Source organism: Pleurodeles waltl, chromosome 7 (genome assembly GCF_031143425.1).
Source record: "Pleurodeles waltl isolate 20211129_DDA chromosome 7, aPleWal1.hap1.20221129, whole genome shotgun sequence".
In the NCBI taxonomy this organism is placed as follows: Eukaryota; Metazoa; Chordata; class Amphibia; order Caudata; family Salamandridae; genus Pleurodeles; species Pleurodeles waltl.
Window position 1 is genome coordinate 1124159295 of NC_090446.1, and position 25841 is coordinate 1124185135.

Sequence of the window (25841 nt, forward strand, 5' to 3'; positions counted from 1 at the left end):
TTACTTGTCCTATAAAATCAGTCCCCATGCAGTGGAATTATCCTTCTGCAGTCAATGTCATGATGCCATTGTTTCATTGCCCCTTTGTCATATTTGATGCACTAGTACATAAAGCACACTAACATACCATCTTTCACAAATCTTAAGAAGGTAAAGCTCTGTAACATTACCAATTTCAGTTTGCTCCGTTGCCTCTCTACCTCTTTTCTCTCTTTCTAGTTCACCCTTGTCTGCTTCAGTTCTTTCTCTTTCCTCTATTCTAGTATCTCATCTTCCCCCCTCACCAATCGCAATTCCTGCCTTTCTCGCTATGGCACTTTGCTATCTACTCTTACCTCAGGCTTGCTATGACAACTTTCTTTACTACCTCCCTTTCTCATCCTCATCTACCATTGTTCTTATGTCTTTCTAAATATTTTACCTTATCAGTTCTACCTCATGCCTCTACCCTTATCTTTCACCATCTCAGTGTACCTACCACAGTTTTATATCAACTCTCTTCTTCGCTTCTATACCACATCGTTCTTTGTATCTTTTGCCACCTTTCTGTACCTTCCTTCCTTCCTTGCCCTTCTTTTATGTGATGTCTTTCTAGAACTCATTTCCCATTCTGCCCTTGTCCACACTTCAGTACCTTGAATCTCTTGCTATTTCTATTACTACTTCATGTCCTTGTCTTGCCTCTTTATATCCCTCATCCATCTGCATTCCTCATCCGTCTCAACATTTCTTTCTCCCTTCTCTAGTCCTCTCTATCTCACTCTGTAACCATACCCTTCTCTACTTCTCTTCGCTCCTTACCTCTGTATTCTTTCTGCCAACCTGACCTTTCTCCCTTGACATTATATCTCCCCCTCCTCACCTCCTACCTTATCTCTTTCCCTACTCCATCTCTTTAGCCCTCTCTGTATTTACCTTCCTTTTCTGTTACATCTCGTCCTGTACCATCCTCTTTACTTCTCTGTCCTTCTCCTGCACCTTCCCGTTTACCTTACTGAGCAGGGCAGGTTATCACTGCCTAACCAAAGATGTGTACTCATTGAAAGAGGATAGGAGGGACAAGGCAAGTGAAGAAAATAAAAGAGAACCTTTTTGAATACCCCAATATATTGCAGCATTGACAATGCTAGTTATAGATGAGGATTTACTTGTGATTACCAGTAAATCCTCAAGCATATTGAGGAGTTGAATTTAGTGAAAATGGGTAATACATTCAAAAAGGGATCCTCAAAATATGTGTTACCTGGGGTCCCAAAAATCCTCAATCCTTCAACCTCTTTGTATTAATGACAGTGTCACTTCTTACTTCGCTTCCAGGCACCTCTTTTCAGTCCCTGACTATTTACGTTAAGTTGCATAAGCAGTGGGCACACCAGAAAGTTTGGAGGCTGAAGTAAGCCTGAGTCAAAAGCATGTTTTTTAGTTCTAAGAGCCACACTATGTGAAGAACCAGAGGCCGCTAAGCTGTTTATACTTGAACAGCGGCATTCTAAAAATGGCATGCATAAGAAGGGCCTACCACTAAACAAAGAATACTACAGATGTGATTTATTTCTCCACATAAGAAACTTCTTTTCTCAGTTGACCTAATTTTTTGTATCAAATGTTGTGATATGTCTTGCGAAAGAAGGATAGATAAATGCCATAAAATTCTACTAGATTGCTCATAAAATATCCGCTACTATAAGGAAAACACCTTCATCGCAGAAAATTGGCATGATTTACTGGACTTCAAGCTGAGCATGCACATTGTGGAAATTATTTAGAGTTGTGTATACTGTTGCATGGTTTGTGACTGGAGATGGTATTACTGGTAAAAACCCAACCTTCTTCAGTGGGACGGTATTCTGGGAGATCGGAGCATGAATTCCAGCCAACTGAGGAACTGGCTTTTCTTCACCCTTCAGTCCGCACCGAATAAGCACTATGATAAATTCAGTTAAATTAGTTTTGCGGGCCGCAGCATCAGGTAGAAGACGATCCATGTCCTCAGCCACTTTCAAACTTTCTGGTAGACTGGGGTGTTGATGGGTTGTAGTCACTTTGCACATGTTGGCAAGGCATTTGGGTTATAGGTTTGCACCTTCTTCTGTTTATGCCTACAGCGGACACAGCTTGTTTTCTAGCAGCTACTTCATTGGTACAGTCTTGAAAAAGCACCATGGGAAATGGCAGTATCATTTGTGCTGGAAGTTCCAGACAAAGAAGAGCTGTCTTCAAAATCTAAATTATCAGTAGCATCAATTGTAAATCCTTTTCTGGTAAAGTGACTTGATAGTGGTGTGCTGTCAAATTCGCAAGATTTTACAGCATGAGCTGCTTACAAGTTCCTGTTCCGTACTGTCTCATTACTTGTTGATACACAAATCCTAATCATTGAAGTGATTAGCTCTGTACTTTTGCCCCTGTCACAGATTGCATGGGCAGTCATCATGTGTAGCGGAGTTTTCTTTTTGCCATGATGTAATTCATGAAACATGATTTGGAAAAGACAGTACATTTGCACAGCACAAACCTGTTGGTTCATGGGATTGTCTTCCACTTCTTTGCTTACATCTTCAAAGCCATCAATGTTGTTGGCTTCTATTCCGAACTCAAGAACTTTAGTTTGTAACAGTTTTGCTTTGCTGATAATAAACAATGATGTAGAAAATGTTAAGACAATATTAGGCATTCTTGTTGACTCCCATGATTTGCAGAGCCCTGCGGTGTCACAAACTTTTTATTACGTTCAAAATCTAAATCTTTCAGAACATTTCTTAAAATGATTCCTGCTGATTTTACTGCATCCTGTGATCTTATTTTGGCAGCAAGAACTTCAGGAGTCACATCAGCTGCAAACACCATAAGTGGCTCATTCTTTTTGTTAGACTGACAAAAACGAATTCGGTCATTGTACATTCTCACCAGAAAAATCTTAATTCTATTATTATGTATCAATACAGTTTCATCAATGTTGACCATTATTTTTCTGATCCCACTGAGTGTGAACCTGCAGCCAACACTCGAGTGGCCTTACAACTTAATTTGCTCTTTTAAAGAGTGCAAACTTAACTGAAGTCTGGTGGTTACGTTGCTCCAGGTAGCTCATTGTTCATTCATATTTTCGAATGTATGCATGCATGCAGTTTGGGTGGGCATTCAGATCCGCTGCAAATACATTCACCTTGCTATTTAGATCAGCTTTCTGGCTGAAAACTGTATCTTGGAAGAAACTAGCTGCAGATAAAAACATGTTTGCCCCTGAGACTAACATACTCTGTACTTTGTTCTTTCGTTAATCCCTTTGGCCCTTTTTCTAACTATACCATAGATAATATATTAAGGATACTCTGCTTTTTGACCAATTGTTGGAAGTGGACGAGGGGTAGCCATCGATCTTCTAAGTGGATGGGCATTGGGTTTGGTTGTCATTGCTTTCACAGAAGACTCAGATTATTGTTGTGGTTCACTGGTGTCTGCTATTTTCTGATACACAATTTCCTGCCTTTTTTCCATTGTAAAATATTTGATCCTGTTCACCCATGTTTTAATCTTTTGTGAACTTCGTCTTGTTGTATTTGTCCAACATCTCAAACTCTCTTCTGTCTAGTTTATTAGTTTGGCATATGGCACATTTTTCTTTCTTGAAGGAGTCATCAGATTTTGAAGATAGCAACACTCTGCCAGGAGGTAAATATCCTCTCCTACCACCTGCTTCACTCATGTTTATGAATTGGAATCAACAGAAAAAACGGAAACAAGAACAATATTAAAATAAATTGCCAGTATGGTGGCTAAAGCACATTATTATAGAGCTGCCATTTGGAAAATGGCAGAAGGGTTGCTCTGAGGAGTTATTTTCTGTCTCTTTAAGACTACTTGATCCCCAAAACCTTTGTTGTGACACCAAACTGAAGCATATAGGTCTCATGGTTCTGAAATATTGCATCATCACTGCAACACAGCTGCTATTTTTAACAAGTATTTGCAATGCAATGGCTCTCGCATTTGTTTGAGTTAGAGCTATTGTGTTGTAAATTCCTAACTGGACTTTTCTTGCCACATAAAATGGTCAACCCTGCCTCATAATTTGGTATTTTCCTGCCACATAATTCCAGCGGCCCTGCATATACCTGAAGCACTTCCATTTACCTTCTTCCTTTATCTGCTGCCAAAAATAAAAATGCTGCCATTTAGCATCCTAATTTAAATCTGCCATGCTAATTCCAATAGAATACCACTTTCACTACCCACCATCAGAGTTGCTGGCTGGCTAACACAATTCCCCCCAAAAAGACACAAGACAACCAAGGAGGAGTAACGAGAGTAATAAACTAGAAGGGTCACCCAAACATATCAAGAGTGTTCAAACAGTCATAGTGTAAAAAGGATGTTAAGTTGGCCTGAATCATGGTCACAATTGCAAAAAGGAGAGCTTAATAAAATATATAAAATGTTCATATAAGCCCCTATAAAACATGTATCAGAAATCAACTTTTGACATTAGACTGTAATGCTCAGAACAGTCCCCAAAGGACACCAAAATTAAAATAGCATTTGTAAGAAACATGGTTATGTAACCATATAGTTAGCCCCGAGAGGGCATAACCACATGAAAAGAAAATGACTGAAAATAATGCAGTGTAACCATATATTTATCCCCTACAGGACGTAGTGCATTACACATTTTCAGGTCTACCAGACCTACTACAATGATATTACAAACAAGACTCTTAAAACACAAACTACACAAGTTCCAAAAATTGGGTTATTATATTGGGGTTCCCACTAACCTAGTGTGGGGAACGAGAGATGATCTAGACTGGCAGAGCGCACCGTGGTGAACGTTTTGAAGGTGGCCTCATTGTTCTTGTACCACAAGAGGCTCAGTTATTAGCAAAATTGTTTTGTGAAAGAATGCCCTGCAAAGCATTAGGGACGACCGCGTGCAGCAGATATTGTAGTATGTTGACTGTAATGCTCAGAACAGTCCCTGGAGGACACCACATTAAAAATAACACTTATAAAAAACATTGTTATGTAACCATATAGTTTGCCCCTACAGGGCATAATCACATGCAAACAGAAAGGCAGAAAGTAATACAGTGCAACCATATATTTAGCCCCTAGAGAACATTGGAGCACATTTACGAGCCCCTAGCGCTTTCCTGCGTCACATTGGTGTAATTGTTTTTATGCTAATGTGGCGTTAGCAAGGCTTTTTTGCCACGCTTTATTTACAGAGTGGCGCAATGCTCGCATTGTGCCAACTTGAACCACAGTATGCCTGCACCAGGCACAGTGTATGCAAGAGGGGCGTTCCGCCGCTAGGAGGCCCGCAAATATGGCACAGTGAAATCTACAAGACTTCACTGCGCCATTTTTGCTCAAAGCAGGCGTTAAAATGACACACTCATAGAAAACCTGTGGGACTCCTTACACTTTGCCACACTAGCATCAACATTTTGATGCTAGTTCAGCAAAGCGTCGCAATAGCGAAAGAATTCTGATGCTATTGTCTCAACGACCACCATGGTGCGCCCTATTGTAAATGGTGTTGTTAGGTGAGGCAGGGGTGACACAAGAAAACTGGCGCATTACCATTGATGCAGCAGTTTCTTGTAAATATGCCCCTTGGTGCCTTACACATTTTCAGGCCTATAATAACCAGCATTTGCAATGCAATGGGTCTTGCAGTTGCTCGACTTAGAGCTGTTTGCATTGTAAACCCAAACTGGATTTTTCTTGCCACATAAACTGAAAATCAAAAGTAATACAATTTCACATAAGCGAGCTGATTCAAACCGCCACACCATGAGTGTGAAGGAGACACACAAAAGGAAAAAGAAGTTCGCTTGCAGTCAAACGTATCGGCAAAAGTGCAATTAGCCATGTAACAGGGTCAGTGTCCAAAGTGTTAACCAAACCGCCCCAGGGAGGCACAAACGTAAAGTATATACCAATGATAACAAAAGATTTTTGAAGGGTAAGCCCATGAGCCATCTATAGTGATGAGCGTGAGGTGGGCGTCGCTAAAAGCCCAAATAGATAACGACACACTGGAAAAGCAGCGCTTGTGCATTGCTGTGCTCAACCTCAAAACTACTCCCAGCTGTAAAATAAAAGTTCTAGCCAAAAGAGCGCTTAAAAAGGCACTGAATGGTGGGAGGGGTTATTATTTTGGGGTCCCCACGAACCTAGTGTGGGTACTCGGAGATGACTTAAACAGAAAAAGTGTGTTGTGCTGAACGTTTTGGTGGTGGTCCCATTGTCCTAGGACCACCACAGGCTGAGTTATGGGCAAAAATGTTTTGTAAAAGAATGCTTTCAAAGCATTATGGGGCGAGTTTTCCGGACTGCAGTGAATTTTGTAGTATTGACTCTCCCACTGTCCTGGGAGTGCCACTTTGCAGATTTCTGGGTTTTTTATTAAAGCATTTATCAGTTACAAGTGTTATTGGGAAAGCTATGCAACGCGAAAGGGAGAGCCATAAGAAATTACTCTGAATAGATTACAGTGTGAACAATGTGACCAGCGTTCCAATACCAACTATGGAGTTAATGCGGTTGGTGTTGTGAGCGCCATGGCTGCCATGGGGCACAAAGGGGCCAGACAAAAGAAAAAAATAGTTTGTCCACGCTGAAGTATATTGGCAGTCTTGCAATTATCCATGTAACAGGGTCAGTCTGCAAGGCCGTGACAAAACCGCCCCAAGGCGGGACAAACGTAAAGAATTTAATAATGACATTAAGGGATTTTTAATAGGAAAGCCCACAAACGAATGAAAGTGATGGCGTGAGATGGGCGTAGTTAAAAGCCCACAGACGGATAACAACAGGTCAGAAAGGGCTTGCGCGCTCAACCTAAAAATGTACTGCTTGAGGCATACTTCAGGTTAGACCCTTCCAAAGGTTGGCACGACACAGGTTTCAATAAAATATACCAGGTCATTTTCTTTTTCATTATCATACTGACCCAACATTGGAAAGCTTGTTTTGGTTTTTTTTTCAGCAGACTTTCTCAGAGCACAAGAGAGAGAAAGGCAGAAAAAAATACAAAAGAGAAAGGAAACAGTGACGAATGCAGATGAAAAAGATCCTGAGATAAATAAAAAGACAGTGAGCATAGGGTGGTGGAATAAATAAGCACCATGTGGAATCAAGAGGAGGCAGCCTTGATATTTAGCAACCCTGCCTTTCAGCAGCGCCACAAAGGGCTCTTAAGAAAGGTGGCCAGCCATGTTGCTTGCAGAGTGACAATAGGTGGATAGACTCTTAGTGTTTCCCATCAGCTGATGATGTATGCAGGGGCGGCTCCTCCACAAGGGCAGAGGAGTGTCGCCCCCCCCGCCAGCAACAGCAGCTGCAAATCCTTTCTAAGAAAAAGATAATAAACTGTATGTTTATTATCCTTTTCTTTGAAAGAGACAGGGCCAAGGGTGTGACATGCACTTAGGTGGAGTGCTCTGCAATCCCCTTCACTGCGCATGTATGTTTGGCCGGCCATCTCGGGCCAGCCAAACACACATGTGCACAGGGCTCTCTGCAGCGCAGCACAACCTAGTTGCGGGGCTGGAGAGAGCCTGCACAGGCTCCCAGTCTGCCTGGGAGCACCCAGCCAGGGTGCTCCCAGCCAATCCTGATGCTGCTTTGGGCCGTGTCAGGATTGGCCGCAGGGCAGACTGGGAGCCTGTGCCTGCAGCCTTCAGAGGAACGAGAAGCAGCGTGGTACGGGAGAGATGAGCGGTGCACCGCAGAAAAGGTAAGTTTTAAAAAAAAATTATTCATATGAAGTTTTAATCGCTCTGTGTCTCACGGGTGCAGCAGCTCAAGAATTACAAGGAGGCTGCAGGCCGACTTGAGAACAGCAGGCATCAGATACTGATGTGTTCCCGGTTGGTCTGGCTTGGTATTCAGGATTGGGTGTCAGCGATTGGATGTTAAGACTGTGTTGAACACTCAGATCGACCATACATTAACCATACCTGTGTGTCGATAAGATGTATAAACTTTCAAAAGTTTCTTCCAACCAAAAAACTGTGTGGTCTGCTTTGGTGCTGTATGTAGAAACAATGACTGGGTTACAATAAGCAAGGAGACTTGGTGGGGTAATAATAAGCTTGGGCCTCTGTGGTTAACTGTTTTATAAATTAAACCCTGCAGGCAAACGTTCTCTTCATGCCTCCCTCTCACTTCCATGTTTTGAAGCAATTTGTTGACTTTCCCAAATACATTGCCACGTTTGTGTGCTCAGTAGGTCGAGCCTTACTGCTGGGAATTCCCCAAAAGAAGTCCTCAGGCCAAAGCCTGCCTCGAGCGTGTTCACTCAGGTCAACATAAGGGCACAAAATATTTTACTGGCCTGCCTCAGGCCCTGCGCACCTCAGAAGTGTGGGCACCACTCAAGCCCTAAGGCGGGAAACTTAAGGGCGCACGCGGTTGGTTTCGAGGTAGCCTGTAAGCACGTTTGCAATGAGGGTATGAACTTCGAAATATATATAGTTTAATTCCACTTTTGGTGATTAATGGTAAATTGTTTTATTCTTTTAAACGTTGTGTATTTCAGCTATTATCTAACTTTACTTCTTTGATTGTATGATATCTGTACATGTTGGTTCTATATCTTGTGGCTTGCAATATGACAATCTCTGTCTGATATCGTTATTGACTCTGGGCTCATTCAGAGTGGGGCGTCCTGGGGGTGCCACAGTTACCATGCCGTTTATCCACCCCAGAATTATCACGTGGGACCGATTTTTCCGGTCGTAAAACCACATGGAATTCCCAATTACATAGGGTATAACGCATATATTTACCACCTGCTCTCAGCTACGCTGAAATAATCCGTGGACCTCTGTGTGTGATGAGTGGTGAGGGAGGGAAAGGCAAGGGAAAGAGGAATGCTACATGCACGTGAATTCACCAAGATGCCAAGGGTAGCAGAAGTGACGTCACACGCCCTTTGATCTTCACCTTCTTCCACAAACACACACGCACACATGCTTACACAAACACAACATTCACACTTTAACACAATCTCTCTCATCTGCCAGCAGTACACAACATAAATTTAAAAGCAATTTTTACTTACCAGACTGCCAGCATCTTCTAGCTAACGGGCCTCTATTTTTTTATGACATTAATGGTGAAAAATATAATATAGATATATTATCAACTATTAGTGTAATACCAAATTGACTGAATACAAAGAGAGTGCTGCCCAGCTCTGAAGCCAGGGGTCCTAAAGGCAGTGCCAGGGGTCACAAGGGATAAGCCAGGGGTCGCATTTGCGACCAGTAAATGAAGTTCATGCTTGGCTACTGCTGCGGCCAAAATATTCAGTTTTTCTGGGCACAGTTACCGCCGAGAAAAGTCAGGTCGGGTGTTCCCACACCCGTGAAAAACATGTAAAGGAACAGTGTCCAGACATAATCACACAAAGTGAAATTCTGTCCAGTAATATCACTCCACCCGATTTATAATGCGGGCCTATATGTTTTCCCTATTCTGTCGATTCAATCTTGAACAAAAATTGGAGCCAGTGTTTCATTTTAAAGTTATAAAGCACGTAAAAACCTAGATCAGCTACGCATTTTGTCAATGGTCGGACCTTAAACGGATTCATTCAAATGTGAAAGGGGAACTAAACAAGTAAAAATAACGGGATTTTTGTTCCATAGGGTTTAACACTGAAGTACTGCGTGGGCCCTTGTATAAATCTGAGCTACACACAGAGCAGGTATGCTTGAGTCACACAACTACCTAGAATGTGGCCTCTATCAGTGTACAAGGTCTACACTCCTGCTTGGACCCCAGCCTTTCCGATCTTGTCAAATGGTCACTGAGGCCCCTCTACCGAAGAATAGGTGTCAGCCTTTGGACGAAAGCTCCACCGCCCAGAGGGTTGGGTTCAGAGCGCCAAAACCCTTATATTCTCATAACATTCAAAGGAGCGCAGTCTGTGTGCACAAAGTCTCATGCTAACTAACTGGTAGATCTCCTTGGCTTTTACAGAACAGGCATTGAGATAGGGGGCAAAATGTTGCTCAGCGTTCGGATATCACCCAATGTCTCTCCTTGTCTCTATCATGAAATCTAATTTTATTTTCATCTTCATCACAATCTTATGTCCTTAAATGGAATTCTGCCCAGTAATACTGCTCCACCTGAACTAACTCTAAGAACAGTCATTCAGAACCATAACTCAATAATGGAAACATATAGCACAATATTTCTGAAAAGGCCACAGTGGAAAGACTATTCCACAGAAACTCCAAAAGGGAAGATGCTGTTTGTTCAGAGATTTGCATTGCAAAAGTTCAAGCTCATGGGAGCTACACTCAGGACGACCACGTACACAGGGGTTTAGCAAACAGCATAATCTGTCAGAAAATTCCAAAATGGCTTACACAAATTAGGAAAGCAACTCAGTGTGCCAGTAAAGACAGCGTTGCCGTGTAACAAGTGCAGTGTCACAGCAGTCAGGGAATGGCATAGACAAGCTAGTGCATCTCATTTGTCTTAAATTAGCTTAGTTATTTACGTTCTGCTTCTGAGATCTCTGTGCAACCTGTGAGTCAAGCATTTATTTCTCACCTTTCATCCATCTGATGCGGATTTCAGAGTAATAATAACATCCGTTAATTACATGTGATGAAACAATGAGGTTGGGAGTTGAGCCTCTGTTAAAGTAAAATCGACACAGTCTGACTCACTCTTGCAGAAAACTTTACGCCCATCCTGTTTTTTAAAACCTTCCACTGCATTGTTTTACCTACAGTTATGATTTTGTAAATTAAACGAAGAGACGTAGACAGCAAGAAGGATGACAGCAGAATGTGGCTTTTAAAAATGCCCAGGTTCAGCACTCGGGAACAATATAATCCCAAGGCTGGTAGTCACTTCACTTGTGAGGAATTTCCACCAATACCTGTTGACTTCCTCAGGGATCAGCATTGTCCCCAACCCACTTTTCTTTCCTTATCGGGGGCTTCCAGTGGGGCTGGTCCTCCATTGGTTCTCGGCGGATGCCATTTGGTGCTCTCTTGGTTGTTCAATAAGTGCCCCAGTAGTTTGGGCCTTCCGATGGATCTGGGAGCACTTACTATGTCCTAATAAGCCCAAATGAAGCACATCAATTTTAATTTCCAAATATGGTGCATTCTGCCTCCATTCCATAGTAGGCACATGCATGCTGCATCGATTCACAACGGTCTGCTACACCCATACTTATGTGCATTCAGTGCCCTATTCTTATACCATTTGTTCCAACTTCAGCACTTCACCAGATGTGTCCCAACGCAGACAAACTACAACAATGCACTCCAAAGGGCATCAAAGAACCTGAGGCAAATTCCTCAGAGGTATGAAGAGCTATATATATAAATGATACAAATTGAGTGACACCTTACCGGGCAAATCAGAAAGTGCTTTCAGCTTTGCGAACTGTAGTAAAGCATTATATAACCAAAACTACAAAAACGTGTTTTATCTCAGACATCTTGATCACTTTACGCCTATGTATGGAAATGACACACAGATTCGCCTTACAGTATACAGTAAACCAGGGCCGGCTTTAGGACTGGTGGCTCCTCCTCGGTTTCACTCACTACCACCCGGCAAATGTGCCCCTCATCTCTCCATCGCTCCCCTTTCACATACATTCATGTGTTTTAAAGCACTTGTAAAGGCTGGCTTTACTAATCCACTCAGCTATCCACATAAAATATAGGGGCATATTTAAGAGCCCCTAGCGCCATTCGAACGCAACATTAGCGTCATTTTTTTTATGCTAATGTGGCATCAGAAGGCCAAAAACGCTGTGCATATTTACTAAGTGCTGCAATGCATGCATTGCGCCACTTTGTAACCCTTTGCGCTACATTATGCCTGCAACAGGCATAATGTATACAAAGGTGGCATTCCCCCTGTTAGGAGGGCCAAAACAATGGTGCATAGAAATCTGACAGATTTCTTTGCATCATTTTTTTCCGTCGCTTTTAACGCCTGCTCCGAGCAGGCGTTAAAAGGAGACTTCCGTTGGTTACAATGGGCACCTGGATGCTTCGCAGGATTAGCATCAAACTTTTTACGCTAATCCTGCAAAGTGCCTGACTAACGTCAATTTTTTTTACCCTAGCCCCCTAACTACCGCCATGGTGTGCCATATTTTAAATGCAGCGCATACATGGTGGCGTTAGGGGGGGCGCTAAGGGGCACAAGAAAAGTGGGCCAGCACTGTGTGCAGCGCCACTTTTTGCAAATATGTTCCATATGGGCATATTTAAGAGCCCCAAGTGCCATTGTAATGCCACATTAGTGTCATTTTTATGCTAACGTGGTGTTAGAAGGGCAAAAACGCTGCGCCATATTTACAAAGTGGTGCAATGTATGCATTGTGCCACTTTGCAACCCTTTGCACTACATTATGCCTGCACCAGGCATAATCTGTCAGATTTCTTTGCGTCATTTTTTTCTGGCGCTTTTAACGCCTACTCAGAGCAGGCATTAAAGGGAGGCTTTCATTGGTTACAATGGGCCTCTGAGTGCTTTGCAGCATTAGCGTCAAAATATTTGCAAAGCACCGGACTAGCGTAAAAAATTCTGACGCTAATCCCCTAACTACTGCCATGGTGCTCCGTATTTTAAATATGACTCACAAATGGTGTTGTTGGGGGCCGCTAAGGGGTGCAAGTAAAGTGGTGCTGCACTATGTGCAACACCACATTTCTTAAATATGCCCCATAGTTCCGTTTTTATGCAGCAGGCATATTAACCCCCTATGCTACTTTATGTTGAGTCAAAGCTGCTGCCAGGCAAAACTTCCATCTTTCTCCCTAGCAGGAACATTAATCACAAGAGGTATCTTGACATTGTAATTGTTTCCTTAAGGCTAGACGCACAAGGAACTTTTCAGCAGTTGCTTTTAAATGGCAAGTTTCGGAAGTTATTGCTAAACACAGCGCCCCCCTGAGGTCAGTGCCCGGTGCGGCCGCACCGCTTGCTCTGCCCAAAAGCCGGCCTTGCAGTAAACCTTGGACTCATCAGCACTTCAAGGATTGCCTAACACACATGCAAGAATAGATGCACCAGAACTACCTCTATGTTGGTGCCTCCAACACAGAGGTGTTGCGTTTAGATGAGGTGCTACCTTGTTCCTATATGAATGGCCATCCTCACAGATGTTAGGATTTTGAGATTGTTTGGATATTTTTGTGTGAATTTACTCTGTCATCCTCTGTATGTCAGAATATGAAGCACAGCAATACCATGCTACCACAATATGGTAGCCAGAATACCGACGACCAAAATATTGTGGAAGTAGTTATACATAGGTAAGAGTTAAGTATAATAAACCAATATACATATACTTACCTTCACAATATTTCTGTAGTCCATATTCTGGCTATGATATTTTGGGAACACAATATCCCATATTCCGGTAGTTTAGCCTCGTATCTGTTGTCCCGTTAGTGCGTGTAGGGAAACTTGAATAAAGATCATGATTTAAAGGTTTAATGACGAGAGAGACGTGTGTGAATTTGTATCTTAAAGATGTGTAGCCTGAAAAAAGACAACATTAAAATCTTCAGCTTGGACCTAAAAATTATTTGAGGCCAAAAGATAAATCGTGGTTTGGAAAATACTGATTCCTGTTTAAAAAAAACCTAACTTTTTTCAAACGGGCATTTTTACAAAAGGAAATTAAATATCTGATTATGATAATCTGTAGATTTAAGGTCTTTAATTATACAAGATGAACTGGAGAATGTAAAAGGAATGTAAAACATGTAAACACCCATGAGTCTGCTCTATAAAAGTCTATTTATTTGGCACTCCTTCTCAGGACAAAAAAAAACACTTTCAGGCTCGGTGGTGCTCCATAGCCACAAATAGAGGACACTGGGCTGCTAGATTCTAGTCTACATCACAGAGCCCAAAAACATTTTCACAGCTATATAGGTTAGTCTATGCTGCCATCTGCTGGTAAAATGCTGTAAGTGTTTCTTCGGACAGTATATTCACACTGTGGCTGATAACGTTATTGCTAATACATTTACTGACCTCATGAAGCTCCTTTTTCTTCAAATCTAAAAAAGTGGCATGTCCGCCACGGAACGTGAAGGAGAGCATGCAGAGCGCTTCAATACCGTTGATCGAGTTTGCGCCGATTGAATTTGCGCTGCATGAAACTTCAAAGCACTATGGCCGTCATGAGCGCGAAGGACAGAGGCACAAGAAAAATAAAGTTCACTAGCAGTAAAGCATATCGGCAGTCGTGTAATTATCCATGTAACAGGGTCGGTCCCCAAGGCGGTAACAAAGCAGCTTTAAGGCAGGATGAACGTAAAGCATTTACCAGTGACATCAAGGGATTCTTGAAAGGCAAGCTCACGAAGGAGTGAAAATTATGGGCGTGAGGTGGGCATGGTTAAAAGCCCACAATACTAAAAAACAGGTCGGAAGCACTTGCACACACAGCTAAAAATGTCATCCAGAAAAAATGGGCCCGGATGTGCAATGTCTACCCGAGCTAAATTACTTTTCTAATAATAAAAAAAACATATATCAAAAATAAAAATCTCTGGACAACAATTTTTTTACAGAGGTATATATCAAGGGGCCAGGACTAGTATGTGACCATGCTTGGGGACCAAAGAAAACTGCATTCATGGAAGTTAGACTTATGTTTTGCATTGAACACATATGTAACTTCTTTTAAAATCGCCTCCACCAGTTTATTCTAGTTGTTAGTAACTGGGCTTTCTAAAAAAGGAGTGCAACAACTGTGATCCACGTGGGACTGTAGTAAAGCTTTTTCAAACATGTTTTGCGCATTCCAGTAAGACAACAATGCCACTGGGATATTATACATACATTGCTGAAAGGCACTTACCACTCTTGAACAAAACGGAATCGAAACACAACTTTCTGTAAACTATTCTGTCACACATTTTTATTGATGTTCTTATATGGTTTGGTTCCAAATCAGTATGTGCTTGCATAAAGAGGGCTCGTAGTCCCAGATATGATTCTTGAGCAAAGTTTCGGCAAACCTAAACTCAGGAGACCATAATTCATGGATAGTCTTCAATCTAGATTAGTGATCCTAACCTGGTCTAATGGCAACCTAACATAATACATGCATTTTATCCTTACATCTACTATCTGGGCGTCTGTACAGATAGCATTCCTTGTAGAAATTGCTTCTTGCTGGGTTTGGGATGTTTTGGCCCGAATGTGTTGAGAATAAAACAAAAAGAAGATCGAGGGTAACGCGAATCAGTTTTTGCACTTGCATAAGTTACTCCATTACTATATTTTGCTTGTACATTTCCCACCATTTAAACGCTGGTGGTAACCGTATGTTCAAAATGTGAACATTTGCACCTTCCCCCATAACCAGTGATAGTGGAGAAATAGATAAAATCCAGTTTGTGGCTGTTCTTGCTTTTATTTATTTGCAGTTTTATATGGTGTGAACCAAACCTACCAGGGCAGTAGCTCGCTTAACATAAGCACAGGAGGCCCAATAGAATAGGTAAGGAGTAATAGAATATGTAGAATGACGAAATACATTTCGTTTGGTTAGTAAACGTCATCAAAGAATATTAAAGATACATTTGAAAACAGCAGATGATAGTTTTCGTCCTCTTGTGTGCAGAGGATGAATTAATCATGCTGGCATGGAGCTAGTAAGCATTCTGTTGTGAACAAAATAAAACAATTAAAATCAAAGTTTCAGCAGAGGCAATAAAACATGGATTTGAAGCTGTGGCAATGGTAGATCAGTTTACAACTGGAGCCACCCAGAGCATCATTTATAAATAACGCTGTTAGTAAACATTTTGTGCTGAGGCCAGTCAACCATACTGGCATACAGAAATGACGAAATCGAGGTCTTTACCACGGACGTTATTTTATGACTTTATTTTCAAACCTTACAAAGCAGCCCCCCAATTGTACATTTACTCCATTCATCCATGCTCCGACTACTTCTTCGTTGCATCCTGTCACTGCCTCACAGATAATCAAGGGTTTCACGATGCACTGTCTGGAAGGGGGCAGTGCTGGGCAGACACACAATGTGTGCACGTGATTTTAATTTCTACCCACATAATGTGCAGTGTAGGCTACCATTGCTATCCTTCAGCCAGCCGGGACTGCTGCAAGGGGGGACAGGCGAGCCTCAAGCGTGCACAGTTGTGTTTTAGGCGGCAGGGTTCTGCAAATAAAAGATCTGCTTGAAATGTCAACTTGACGTATTCAGCTATCACTCGCACATGCTGGTTGGCTTCAATCTTATGTAAATCTAATTTAGCAGAAATTATGTTTACCTTACCAGGTGGATTATACTGCATGCCTGATTCTCACTATTTTTCTGTTTTTAAATCAGACGGATCATGATTTATGTAGTTTAGCTAAGAGTTACATTGCCTCGAGTTAGAGTACACAGCACAGTCTTTCTGTAGTTCAAGCCAGATGAGGCATTAATGTTCCAACAGGCGCTACTTCAAACTTAAAGCATGTTTTGAGAACGTTTGCTTCATAAACCAACACTTGATTCTTCAGTGTAAAATCTAACCGGGTCTGAGATGTGGAGTTAGAAAGAGCAAAAAACAATCTGGAAGTTGCCATTTTGCTAGGCCTGTCTATCTGGAGAGTTTCCCAGTAAGGGCCACATGTAATGCTGAAGCTTTTGGGATTACCTATGCAAGATGAGATTTATGATAGTGTTTTCTAACGGGTGACTGATCAAGGGCCACTTGCCGGATTTTATATTTTTGTGGCCAGAAGTCCATTATTTTAGTTTTATGTACAATGAACGCAAATTTATTTGTTACACATTACTGGGTACATTCACATTTCTCTAGAAAACATTCAGGGTTTTATCATGAACAGTGTCGTCTGCACATTGTAACTCAGGCAAGGGCCTGGTACCAAATTTAGGGGGAAATACATTGGGCTAAGATAGATATTCATTTAAATCAGCCATGTATAGATTAAAAAGAGGTGTCAAAGCGGGTGTGGCCACGCGATCCAACGCGCAATTCTGTAGCTCCGCACTGGCCCGCCACAATCATCCTGGAATCGGCGGCGGCGGCCGGAGTGGGGTGCCCAACGGCCCAGTGCTCATTGTAGAGCAACCTGGACACCCACGCGGCGCCATTGCCTGTGAGCGGGTTAGGCGCGGCGCTGCGGGAGGAGCGGCTGGAGGTTTGGGCCTGTGGGGCCGCTCTCCGCCTCCGTGTGGTTTGGCCTCGCTGAGCCTGAGATCGGCACGCAGCATGGGACCTACCATCCCCGGAGAAGAGATCCGAGGCCGAGAGTGCTGAGCGCTGACGCAGCGGGGGCCAGTAGAAGTGTGGCGGTGCCGGCGGGTGGGTGTCGTGGAGCCCCCATTGCGCCACAATCTATGGACAGATGGTGCGGGGCGCTGCAGGAGGTGAGGCAGAGGGCCTGGGCCCCGAGATAGCAGGTACCCAAGCAATGGAGGCGTAGAGCACTGGTAGTTGGGCCTGGGGCCCCGGAAGAGAGCACTGCGTGCTTGCATTGGCGCAGGAGGGGACCAGAGGAAAGAGGCACAGCTTCCCTGCCCCCTCATTGCCAGTAGGCGGCGCTGGCTTGAGTGGCGGCACTGCTGAGGAACCCGGGAGGTCCCAGCCTGCGGAGGACTGCCGCAGCGATTGCGTGACTCCCCACGGGACATGGGGGTACCACCTCTGGCCCGACGGGGCTGTTGGAGTTGCAGGGAGCAGTGAGATGGACTGGCCTAGCTCCTTTCTTGCCCACTGTGCAAGGTAAATCACGGTGGGACTAATCCGACACAAGAAGGCAGAGACTAATCTGACTCCCAGGACATGGTGGAAGCGGACCCTTGGAGACACCCTGGCCACAGAACCGACTAGAAGTGATCTGAGGAACTTGTGTACAGACCCCAGAGTGGCCCTACTACAGAATTAGCGGCAGAGGCACGTCACGTGTCCCAGACAGAAACTATAGGAGTTCGCCATGGGGGGAAAAAAAAGCCCAAATCACAGGGTCCTGTGGGTCAAATACCCCTGGCCTTACCTGATTGGATGCCTGAGGTTACTACCCCTGCTGGGCCGGAGGAGATGATCGACACCTTAAGCAAAATACTGGGGGCCAGTGAAGCTTACCCTGCAGCGTGACATTGCCAAGGTGGCGGCCGAATTTGGGGTTACTACGTACGGACCATCAGAAATTGTCCGACAAAGTCTGGGAAGTAGAATCCACGGTCACAAACCTCCAATCATCCCACCAAGCACTGCAGATTCAAGTGTCACGTTTAGCTGACAGAGTGGATCGATTGGAACGACAGGCAGAAGATGTGGAAGGCCGCAACCGCCGCAACACTATCTGCATTGTCGGACTGCCAGAAGGAGTAGAGGGGGGAAACATGGTGGAATTCCTGGAACCATGGCTGCGTGCTCTTATGGACCGCCTTTACCTTAGGCACTTCTTTGCCCTACAGAGGGCGCACCGCATACTGGTGCAAAGACCACAATCTGGTAGGCCGCCTTGACCCATTGTGGCCAAACTTCTTCACTATCGTGACCGAGACCTGCTGTTGCAAAGGGCCCACGTGGCTGGGCCTTTCAAAGTGGAAGGGGCACAAGCAAGTCTGTTCCCAGACTTTACATCGACGGTACAAGCCAGAAGAGCCACCTACACGGCGGTAAAGAGAACGCTCAGAGAATAAGGGATAACATATGCACTACTCTTTCCCTCCCAGCTGAAACTCATGGTGGACGGGACTGCACACTTTTGTCAGGATCCTGAGGAAGCGTGGGCTTGGCTGGAACACTACAGATCAGGCACGACTGAGTCCCCAAAAAGAAAAGAAAAAGAAAAGAACATGGCTACAACTGCCCAACGCCGAAAGAGACGGAGGAGATCCCAGAGCCGGGCCCTCCGACCCCGGGTCACCAAACCCTCACCCACCCAGCCCGAGGAGGGGAAGAAAAAAGTGCTTCAAGCTGCTGCCTTCTTAACAGAGCCTGACCTTTCGGATGGGATGGGGGCTGGAACAGACCATGACTTGGACCCCCGCCTGTCGGACTTGGATTCACGAGCAAGCGCATCAGAAGATTTCCCCAGCGAAACGCCTCAACCATCTGATGATATCATTTAAATGGACTCCATGGAACTGCCCAGGGCTGCCGCTGATCCCGCAGACTGCTTGGGGCTATAGGAGGATGGGCCGGACTGAGTAATGATGGCCCAACAGATGGCTCACCCCCCCCCTGTTCTTGTCTCTTCGTCCTTGTACAGGCGGTATCGTATGACACTCATTATGGTTATTGTGTTCTGTTTGGGCGGCCAGACGTTTCTGAACTGTCCTTGGGAGGGGAGTTGGGGTCTTGTTTAATGGTTATGTCCTCAGTGATCTCCGGTGAGACTATGTTTATTGATATGCAGAATGTTGCAGGGGCAATGGGGCTGCTGGGGATTATGAACCCCGAAGATAACCGTATATTATTACACAATGCCAGTACCATTGAATGTACTTAATGTGGTTTCCTGGAATGTGCTAGGATTGGGATCAATGGCTAAACAACATAAAATCTTGTCATATCTGAACGCCGCAGGGTGCACATCGCCATGCTGTAGGAAACGAACCTCACACAGACTGAGGCCGAGCGCCTCCACCAGTGTTGGAGGGGGCAGCTGTTTGGGACCACCTATTCGGCATAAGCCCAGGGTACACTGATATGGATCAGGGCGGGGGTACCCTTATAAGCAACGAGGGTGGTAGTGGACAATGAAGGGCGGTTTGTCTTAGTGGAAGGGCACCTGTATGGTAGACCTCTCGTGCTGGGGTTGATATACGCCCCTAATTACGACCAGGTGGCCTATCTCCATACCCTGTCTGCAGACATGGCTGATTTCTCAGGGGGGCATACCTCATTGGGAGGGGGGGACTTCAATGGGGTCCTGGACACTGAGCTCGACTGCTCTTCTCTGCCGGTGCAGGGGGCTATGTCGATCAGGATTGCTGCGGAGCTGAGCGTCTGTCTGTCTAGTTGGGTCTTGGAGGATGTGTGGCGAGCACAACACCCAGTGCACTGAGACTATTCTTATTATTCTCACATCCACTAGGTACATACTAGAATTGATATGTTTGTGTGCAGTGGACCCATTAGTGGACAGATAAGTCACTCAAGCACTTAGGCCGCACATTCTCTGACCACAGCCCACTACTGCTACATATGCAAGTGGCGGAGCCATGACCCCCTATCCTGACTTAGCACCTACAGCAGTCTTCACTGGAAGATGCAAGGTTCAGGGAGGCGCAGTCTGCGATGGTGGCAGAGTTTTGTTCCTGTAATGAGGGCTCAGCACCACGGAGGTGGATGGAATGGGAAGCCCTCAAAGTGGTGGTGCGGGGTCACTGTATGGGCCAGATGATGGGCATTAGGCGAGTATTGGAGGGAGACCTCATGCATCTTGAGGACCGATTGCATGCCTTGGATAATGAACAAGGCCGTGGCCCTGAGGCTCACTGCCGGCTGTTGGAAGTCCGGAAGGAATACGCAGTGGCTCTTGAGAAGCTTAGGTGTCATGACCATGTGGGGTACATGCGCAGGATACATGAAGAGGAAGGCAGGGCTGGGCGGCTGCTGGCCTGGTTGGTTCGCTTCCACACAGCAAGGACCCCGATTACTGGGATTACACTATCTGACGGCTCTGTGGTACATGATCCCCTCAGTAAAAATGCAGGGTTCCGTTAATATTACTCAGTGTTTTAATGCCCACCAGAAGACTCCGCTACCGGACACACTAGATGATCTATTGGCCAGACTGCGGCTGAAGACCCTCAGTGAGGAGAAAGCTGTGCTGCAGGGTGCGGGGTGGTGGAAGATGAAGTAAAATTGGCTATTTCGGACTTGGCGACTGGTAAGACTTCTGGGACGGATGGCCTTCCCTAGGAGTTTTACAAATTGACAGCAAGTATCTTGGCCCCCCAGGCTGGTAGCCTACGAGTGGAGCCTTCTCCCTGTGACGCTGAGGGAGGCGCTGGTGGTACCCTTCCCTAAGACTACGGTTGGACATGCGGGGGTAAAAGAATTCTGGCCCCTCTCCATGCTCAATACTGATTTTAAAATTCTGATTAACGTACTAGACACCAGACTTCTGCCGTATATGCAGAAACTGATCCATGATGACCAATGCGGGTTTATACCTACCAGAAACACAAAATCTCCGTAGATTGTACACAGTATTATATAATTTCCCACACCCGACGGACTCCGGCACAGTGGTAGTATCAGTAGACCTGGAAAAAGCTTTTGACACAGTGAGATGGGACTACTTGGAAGTTACGATGCAACGGTTGGGACTGGGAGAAGCATGGCTTAAATGGTTCCGGCTGTTATACGATTCCCCAACTGCAAGAGTTAGAATGGTGCGGCTGCTCTTGGATGAATATGTCATATATAGAGGTACCAGGCAGGGGTGTCCGCTCTCCCCATTGCACTTCGCATTGACTATGGAGCCCCTGGCCGACTGGTTCAGACAGAAGGGGTGCGGTAGAGGGATATGCCGGGGAAGGACGGAACATATCATATCGCTATACGCTGATGACTTGTTGATTTACCTCCGAGATGGGAAGAGGGATTTGCCCTGGGCACTTGAGACACTGGAGAGATTTGGGACCTACTCAGGGTTACGTCTTAACAGAGGGAAGTCGTGTGTGTTTCCGAAAGTTGCTAGCAGTGCTTCGCCTGACACTTACCTGACGGATGTCAAGTGGGCTTCTAACACATTCAAATATCTTGGGATTCAAATCTACCACGACCTAGTTGATTTGCGGGAGGGTAATCTGGACACAGCAATACAGTCCCTTAGATCTAGGGTTAGTTTTTGGCATTTCCTCAACTTGCCCTTCATGGCACGCATTTCATTGTCCAAGATGATTATGCTACCCCGGCTTCCTTATTTCTTTGTTAACCTGCCGGTTACTGTTCCGGTACATTGGTTTAAGGCATTAGATACCCTCCTCAGAGACCTAATGTGGAATGGAGGGTGCCAAAGGGTACATTGCCCACCCTGCGCCCGGAAGTAGAGGGACTGGGGGTCCCAGACTTTGAACTTTACTATGTGGCGGCACATCTTCACATCTTCAGTGGCTGGCCCGGTGGCTAACTGCCCATGGGTTGTCAGAGGTGTATTGAGACAAACTAATGCAGACAAACTAATGGCTGGACTATTGAGGCCGAGAATCCTGTGCCAGCGGGATGGGGTTCTCGTGATTGCAGCCTGTAGGGCCTGGCGTAGAGCACTTAAGCACACTGGGTTCCAGACGTCCTACGTGCCTTGGATCCCATTGGTGGGTCTTCCACTTGGTGAACCCCCACGTTGCTTTACTGAGAGACAGATGTCCCCCTGGACAGAGGCGGGTCTGACTACCGTGTGCGATTGTTATACCCAGGGTACATGGCCATCTTTTGCAGATATGCTGGACTGGACGGAACTCCTGAGGGCTCAGTTCTTAAGATATGAGGCAGTGTCCCGAGTGGTCCGAGACTTATCGGGGGAGGGTTCAGTGGAACCGCCCACGCATGCAGTGCTCCGGACGAAGTTCCAGATGGCCGAAGGACCCCACTTGTTGATCTGGCTATATAGGGCGCTAACTGAAATGGCGGGCAAGCCACTACATACTCTGAAGGCTCAATTGGAGGCAGATGCAGGTGGCAGGAGGCTGACTGAGATTTAGTGGGGGCGAGTAGTTGCATCCACATCCCATGTCTCACTGAACAATCGCATTAAGCGAATTCAGTTCAATCTCATACACAGGACCTATCTGCATACTTCAGGCATATGGTGTGGGGGGTTGCCCTACCCTGGGAAGCTGTTGGGCTGGGGTGGTGGTGCGCCTTAACTTAACCTCGCCCTAGATAGGTCCCTGCCTGTGACCCTGGAGGTCTGCCTCTTGGGTCTCCTGGTAAGGAAACCTCCTAAAAAAGTGGGGAACAGGTTCATAGATCTGTCCCTAGTGCTAGCGTGGGGTAGGATAGCGTTAACCTGGAGAACGCCCGAGGGACCCCAGATTACCGCATGGGTACACAAAGTCACACGCTGGGCTGGGATGGAGGAGCGGACTTTAGGGAGAGAGGAATCACAGGGGCTCCGACTCCAGCCTGTAGCGCATCTCTGGGCGGAGATCATGGAAGAGTGGGAAGAAATTGACCTCCCTGATGACACCGATACAGAGTCCGGCGCTGAGGAGGGCCCAGGATAAGGCCCTATCATTTATGTCACAATGGTACACCGGAGGTTGCTGCGGCCTCCCAGATAAAACCTGGGGCTACCACTCCAGCAGCGACAGATGAGCTGCTATTACCCAAATATTGTTGCAGGTCACACGGTGCGAGGACACTGTTAATTAGTTGGTAGAGTTATACCTTAATATTATAATGCATATATTCTCAATTGGTGTGGTTTGAAAGGACATGGGTCTGCTCTGGATAACAAAAAGGGCCTCCCCTGGGGCGTGCGATCTGTTAAAAGAGAAACTTGGTGAAGGTTCCATACGCTGCCACAGAACACGAGAACCAGAGCTTGGGTAAACTCAACCTATTTGGAAATAACGAATTCTGCTAAATGTATCAGAGCAATTATGAATATGTTGTACTATGCATGCATAAAACTACGCAATTCTAACAATGATGTATAACATCATGGCTGCTGTCAAACTCCAAAACACCAATAAAAATATTAAAAAAAAAAAAAAAAAAGGTGTCAAAATGCACGCATGATTTAGTCCTTTTTTGTGTAAAATGTATAGCATAAGAAAATATGCACATGTAGTATTAAAGTAACATAAAGAAATATATAGTCTTGACGTTCTGTAGGAAGTCATGCAGCACATAAAGAGTTTACAATACAGAGTAACAGTTGACCTGAGAAACTACATAGAGTTCAGAACCATCCATAGCATATTACCATACCTTATCCACACAACTACAGTATCAGATTTTCCTGTGGGTTGTTCTTCTTTCAAATACACTGTTTTTTCCGCCAGAAGTTGGCTTCAGTACCATGGGCCATTACCTTCCATTGGCAGAAAAATGCAGCTGCTCCAGAGTATCCTTTTATAAATAATATTGCAACAATGTCAGTGGCACGAGGGAGCTATACCCCACCCTGACCTAAACATACATAGTAAATGCAGAAATGTTTTTTTTTTAATGGCTATAACGTTCAGTGCAATAAATAAATAATTAACATGCATGCTTGTTTGCTTATATTTCCTAGATTGTGGCTACTGCTTGACAGTCTCTTCCTAGCCCACCTGGACATGATGCTTGTTGCAGAGTGAACAAAGAAGTTTGCAAGCTTATATTCGTCTCGGGTCCTAGCCTGACAGCTGTATTAACCTCTGCAGTGAATACAGGATCCCTAAATGAAAACAGCTCGCTTAGTGAAAACCGCATCTGCAGAAAGAAACGCCAGATGAAAGCAGAATCTTGTGAAGACACTGCTCGGTGAAAGCAACATCTTGGGGCCAGCGCCTGGTGTAAGCTGCAGATCTGAGGATGCAGGCGAGGAGGGGGCCATCTGCGGATTCCGATCGCTTTGAATACCTGCAGACCCTGGTTACTGAGTTCCAGGACACCGACAGCCAAGGTAAATGGGCGGGCAACCCAGGTCGAAGAGCCATGGGTAGGCCTTAGAGAAGACACGTCTTCAGTACTTTAGTGCAGCAGCTGCTGCAGGAAAGGTTCCTGATGACACATTGTCATCCTGTCTATTGAACCGTTTCTAGGTGCTTGAACGTCAGTCTATGCTCACTCTTAACGCTTTACTTTTATAATGTAGGTCAGGACTTCTCTGTGGAATGAGTCGTTATAAGGCCTGGTCTATGGAAGGCACATAAAGTGATACGTTTTGAAGCCCAGCACACAAATAATGATATAACACTACATATGAACTATGATTAAGTTACCTTATGATGACTGTTACTCCCATCCCAGGGCTCTCTTGAAACCAACTTATAGGTACCAGGCTTCTTAGTGGCCTGACATTTTTCAGATAGTCAATCTGCATATGCTGTGTCCTGCAGCAGAAGGGTTGTTAGAAGGGCACTAGGAATAGATTAGTCCTGCACCAAGAATTAAATGTCTGTACTGTATTGTATGATAGCTTTTATATATAACTTTACGCTGCTGGCAAGGCCACCAGAAGCTCCGATGGTGACCTTTTGGCCTAGTTGGTAGGGTGCTGGATTTATTTGGCCTACATGTGAGGTGTTGGGTGGACATTGCAGCACATGAGCATGACGTGTTGTGGAGAGTGTGGAACATTTATGCAACTACGTGTGCCCGCCATCTTGAAAGCAGTCAGTATCCTAAGGTTGGGACCATCGGGTTACTTAACACGTGGACAGGTGGAGTCCGCTGGAAAGTATGATGTATTGGAGCGCCCCTAGAAGCGAAAGAGACTCCACCCCTGGAGGCGTTGCTAAACAGTGAGCTTATGTAGCACCATGCATGAGCCGACCTAGAAGTAGAGTCCCAATTGCTGGAGGCACTGCCAAACTACCAGGATATAAGTGGATCCGTTGAGGGTTAGTGGCACTAAACCATATAGAATAAAAGATATAGGTAGTTACATAAGACACCAAACTAGTCAGAGAGACAATGGATCACTGTGTGCAATTACACAAAAAGGGAGGTAATCACAGAAGACTCTGGCCCTCATTACGACCTTGGCGGGCGGCTAAGATCGGACCGCTGGGTGGCCGCCAGTGCGGCCGCACTCCCGCCGCAGCCATCAGGAGATCCCTGCTGGGTTGGTGGGTGGAAACCTGGTTTCCGCCCGCCGGCCCAGCG

The 25841-nt window shown here is 45.1% G+C and overlaps 1 protein-coding gene across 2 annotated transcripts in view; it reads left to right on the forward strand.

Moving 5' to 3' along the window:
* The window catches only part of ARMC7 (armadillo repeat containing 7), a 190132-nt gene that overhangs the window by 124626 nt on the left and 39665 nt on the right, over positions 1 to 25841 (forward strand). For both annotated transcript variants that reach the window (XM_069200122.1, XM_069200121.1), the window contains one exon: positions 24265 to 24636. In XM_069200122.1, coding sequence (XP_069056223.1) covers positions 24546 to 24636 — 91 coding nt within the window. In that variant the 5' untranslated portion in view covers positions 24265 to 24545. The remainder of the gene's footprint in view (positions 1 to 24264; positions 24637 to 25841) is intronic.